The following is a 4,977-nucleotide window of genomic DNA, read 5'->3' on the forward strand; positions in this document are numbered from 1 at the left end:
CCCCCAAGTCTCTTGCCCCTCCTCCTCCTCCTCCTCCTCCCCACCCCGAATCTCTTGCCCCCCGCAAATCTCTTACCGCCAGTGCCCAGGCTGAGTGCAGGCTGCAGCCCCAGCAGAAGCAGCACAGTGACAGGCAGCAGCCGCATCGCCCCCGACTCCAGCTCCGAGTCCGGCTGAGGCTGGGGCTGATTGACAGCTGGGTCACATGACCGCTCAGGTCACATGCTGCTGCACCACCTGACAGGCGCTGGCGGAGGTTCCGCCCATCCTCTCCTCCCATTGGCCAGGCCGCCTGTCAATCCTACCGCGACCTGAGCTCTGATTGGCGGCCTGTTGCCGGGCAGATTGTTCAAGCTCGTCAATTATATGACTGGGAACCCTTGTGTTCATCCAGAGCTTTGTAGAGGCAACAAGCACATAGAAACACTTTAAATATGAACACATTCAGATTTTAATTCTTGCTTTTAAACTAATTTGATGTCTTTACAATATTTAAAATTTACAATGTGTTTATGTTACCCGAATGGGTGCCGGGGTGTGGCGACTAGGGGATTTTCACAGTAACTTCATTGCAGTGTTAATGTAAGCCTGACTTGTGACACGAATGAATAAACTTTAAATTTCATTCGGGCCCAAAAACGAAGATTGAACGAAGCCCAAAAAAGAGACATTTTGTCGAAGCTTTTGATCATGCACTCATCAGGACAGTGGCGCGATAATCAATGTCAGGGAAAAGGGCAGGGTTAACGCTGCCGCCTCACAGCGCCAGGGACCTGAGTTCGATTCTGGCATTGGGTGACTGTGTGGTGTTTGTACCTTTTCCCCATGTCTGCGTGGGATTCCTCCAGCTTCCTCCCACTTTCTCTCGGGTCAGTCGTTTGGGTCGGTCTTTTGGGTCGATCGATCTTGCGGGTCGAACCAAGCAAACAGACTTAAGTTACGTTCGGGCAAAGAAAAAGGGGGCAGCTCCCCAAAAGGAGGGGGAAACGGCCCAAACAGAAACAAAAAGTATAAAGGAAACTTAAGACACGTCAATTCAAAATGTGATTGTCGGGGTCTATAACGGACCTCAGCCCCTGCGGTGCCCAGCGGGCACGGAAGGCGTCAACTGCACCCGTGGACACTGCTTGCTCCCTCTCCAGGGACACCTGGCCACGAACGTAGCCACGGTAGAGGGGAGTTTACTCCCACGTTCCAAAGATGTGCAGGTTAGGTGAATTGGCCATGCTAAATTGTCCCTTAGTGTCCAAAGATAAGAACATAAGAAATAGGAGCAGGAGTAGGCCATCCAGCCCTTCGAGCCTGCCCCGCCATTCAATAAGATCATGGCTGATCTGTCGTGGCTCAGTTCCACATTCCCGCCCTCTCCCCATAACCCTTACTCCCCGTGCCTATCAACGCTTAATCCCCTCGCTTATCAAAAACCCATCAACCCGTGTCTTAAAAATATTTAGCAAGGCAGCCTCCACCACCTCAACAGGCAGAGAATTCCAGAGATTCACCACCCTTTGAGTGAAGAAGTTCCTCCTCAACTCCGTTCTAAACCGCCCCCCTTTATCTTGAGGCTGTGCCCCCTAGTCCTACTGTCTTTTTTGAGCGGGAAGAGTCTCTCCACCTCTATCCTATCCATCCCATTCATCATCTTATACGTCTCAATGAGATCTCCCCTCATTCTTCTAAACTCTAACGAGTACAAGCCTAGTTTATTCAGCCTCTCCTCATAGCTCAACCCCCTCAACTCCGGCATCAGCCTAGTAAACGTCCTCTGCACTCCCTCCAAGGCCAAAATATCCTTGCATAAGTACGGCACCCAAAACGATTAGTTAATTGATTATGAAAAATAGTGAAACATTAAAATCATTACACTGATCTATGTCAGTGATTGATTTCAGTTTGAAATAACATCTATCAACCTAGGTATATTCACATCCACCGGTTTACAAGCAGACAGCGTGAGTTGTCAAAACACTGTACTTTGCAATGCCTCACATGGGATGCTGCATGTTTCTCCATCCATACACGAAGTACCAACAATCTTTAAAAAGCAGCAAGTTGAAACAAGGCTGGGAATTAGTTTTTCTTTTCCCCTTGAAAAATGAGCACCACGGAAAATGGAAAGTGGACAGTGAGTGTCAGGGGTTTTCGCAGAACCATTGAATCACCACAGTGCAGAAGAAGGCCATTCTGCCCATCATGTATATACTGACCTTCTGACAGAACATCTTACCCAGGCCCTATTCGCTGCTCTATCCCTGCAACCTCACACGTTTACTGTGGCTAATCCATTAAACCTGCACATCTTTTAACACTAAAGGGCAATTTAGCATGGCCAATCCACCTAACCTACACATTTTTGGACGTATGAGGAAACTGGAGCACCTGGAGGAACCCACACAGACACTGGGCGAACATACAAATTCAACACAGACAGTGACCTGAGGCTGTAACCAAACCCAGATCCCTGGCACTGTGAGGCATCAGTGCCAATCACTGTGCCATCGTGCCACGTTTTCAAGTCTGATTCATCAGAAGAACATCTCAAACTTCATGGAGTACAATTTGAAGCATCCTAATTAGGGCAGCGATTGCAAAGAGGGTGAGAATATGCTTTATATTCTTTGTTTGGGCAGCAGAGTGGTTAGCACTGCTGCCTCACAGCACCAAGGACCCGGGTTCGATTCTCAGCTAGTGTCACTGTCTGTGTGGAGTTTGCACATTCTCTCTGTGTCTGTGTGGGTTTCCTCCAGGGGCTCTGCTTACCTCCCACACTCTAAAGATGTGGCATTAGGTGGATTAGCCGTGCTAAATTGCCCCTTAGTAACAGGGGGATTAGCAGGGTAATGGGTGGGGTTATAGGGATAGGACCGGGGTGGGATTGTTGTTGGTGTAGGTTTGATGGGCTGAACGGCCTCCTTCAGCACTGTAGGGATTCTATATCAGAGAAAATAATGATAAATTCAAAAGCCCAGCAGAACTTCATGCTGAAAGGTTGGCTCACTGCTGAGCTAGGACAAGCCTCCACTTGTCTCAGCAGGGCACCCTAGCTGTGAAGGCACAACATAGCCAGGACATCCCTCCTAAATCAGAGATGTAGAAGCAGAGACCCAAGGCATCCTTTGCTTCAGATTCAGAGGAGGTCAATGTGCTTCCTCTGAATCCTGATGACATACTCTGGGAATGGGATCAAAGTGACCAATGGCAACGTTCATCTCCAGAGCTGTGTGATCTGTCAATCGCATTTGCCCCTCCCCCCCAGTGTAGGATCTGTTTTGTTGTTGCTGACGTGATGTTGAGTGCTGCTCCGACACCATGAAGCAGTCTTGTTGAAATTACAGAAAAATCTTTATTTGCAGCACTGAACTGTGTAAAGTAGGGAGAGGACCTCACACTAAATCATCCAGGACAGAGCAGCCCCACTTGATTGTTACCCCTTCCACAAGCATTCACTCTGGAGGCTACCAACGCAGAGTGGTAGCCGTGCGTACCAGCTACAAGATGCACTGCAGCAACTCACCAAGGCTCCTTAGGCAGCACCTTCACGGTCACTTCCATCTAGACTATTAGTTTAATTTAGCCCGATACAACACTGTGGGTCGCAGGGCCCGTTCCTGTGCCGTATGGTTCTGTGTTCTAAGGACAGCAGGCATACGGGAACACCTTGAACGTTCCCTCCAAGTCACTCACCCTCCTGACTTGGAAACTTAGACAGTCACTGGGCCAAACCCTGGTACTCCCTCCCCAGCAGCACTATGGGTGTACCTTCCTGAGTTGTAGATGATACACACTACTGCTACTGTGTGTTGGTAGTGGTGGGAGTGAATGTTTGTAGATGTGAGGCTGCTCTGTCCTGGACGGTGTCGAGCTTCTACAGCGTTATTGGATCAGGACACCATTGAGGATTTCCCAGCTTTTCTTTGAAAGGGGAATCTTCTATGTCCATCCAAGAGGGCAGGCAGGAGCTCAGTTCAATGTCTCACCTGAAAGACAATAGCTCTGACAGTGCAGCACTGCCTCATTGCCACGTTGGACTTGTCCCCAGTCCCCAGGGGACTTAATCCTCCCGACATTCTGTAACAAGAGGCCTTCAGAAAAACGAATGGAATCGACAGGGACAGCAGAGTGCTAACAACTAGGCCCAGGCTGACAATTGCTAGACGCTTTCCAAAGCAAGTAATATTCAGGAAATCCACACGATATTCAACCCCCACAACGTGCGCTATCTTTTGTAAAGCTCATGGCTGATCTGCTTGTGTTGCAAGTTCTGCAACCCCATCAAACAATGACGCAACAGAGTACAGGAAAGAGATAAAGGATTTGCTGCGCTGGCACAATAACAATAATCTCTTTCTCAATGTCAACGAAATGAAGGAGAGTGTCATCGACTTCAGGAAGTGTGGAGGAGGACATTCTCCTGTCTATATCAAGAGGGACAAAGTAGAAAGGGATGAGACCTTCAAGTTTTTAGGTGTTCAGATCACCAACAACCTGTCCTGGTCTCCCCATGCCGACACTAAGAAAGCCCCACCAACGCCTCTACTTTCTCAGAAGACTAAGGAAATTTGGCATGCCCACTACGACTCTCGCCAACTTTTACAAATGCCCCACAGAAAAGATCCTTTCTGGTTGTATCACAGCTTGGTGTGCGCTCCTGCTCTGCCCAAGACCGCAAGGAACTACAAAAGGTCATGGATGAAGGCCATTCCATCACACAAACCAGCCTCCCATCCACTGGCGCCATTTACACTTCCTGCTGTCCCGGAAAGGCAGCCGGCATAATCAGGGAACCCACGCACCCCAGGCATTCTCTCTTCCACCTTCTTCCATCGGGAAAAAGATACAAAAGTCTGAGGTCACCTACCAACCAATTCAAACTTCTTCCCTGCTGCCATCAGACTTTTGAGTGGACCTACATTATATTAAGTTGATCTTTTTCTACACCCCTAACTATGACTGTAACATTACATCTGCACTCTCTCC

The 4,977-nt window shown here is 48.8% G+C and overlaps 1 protein-coding gene across 1 annotated transcript in view; it reads right to left on the minus strand.

Annotated features, from left to right (window-relative positions):
• LOC145362157 (thymus-specific serine protease-like) overlaps positions 1-146 on the minus strand; it is an 18,724-nt gene extending 18,578 nt beyond the window's left edge. Inside the window, 1 exon segment of the mRNA XM_080218206.1 lies at positions 77-146. Within this exon segment, the coding sequence (XP_080074332.1) occupies positions 77-146 (70 nt within the window).
• Between the last annotated feature and the right edge of the window lie 4,831 nt (positions 147-4,977).

This window comes from Carcharhinus amblyrhynchos, unplaced genomic scaffold, assembly GCF_965287045.1.
Source record: "Carcharhinus amblyrhynchos unplaced genomic scaffold, sCarAmb.v2.hapA scaffold_37, whole genome shotgun sequence".
NCBI lineage: Eukaryota > Metazoa > Chordata > Chondrichthyes > Carcharhiniformes > Carcharhinidae > Carcharhinus > Carcharhinus amblyrhynchos.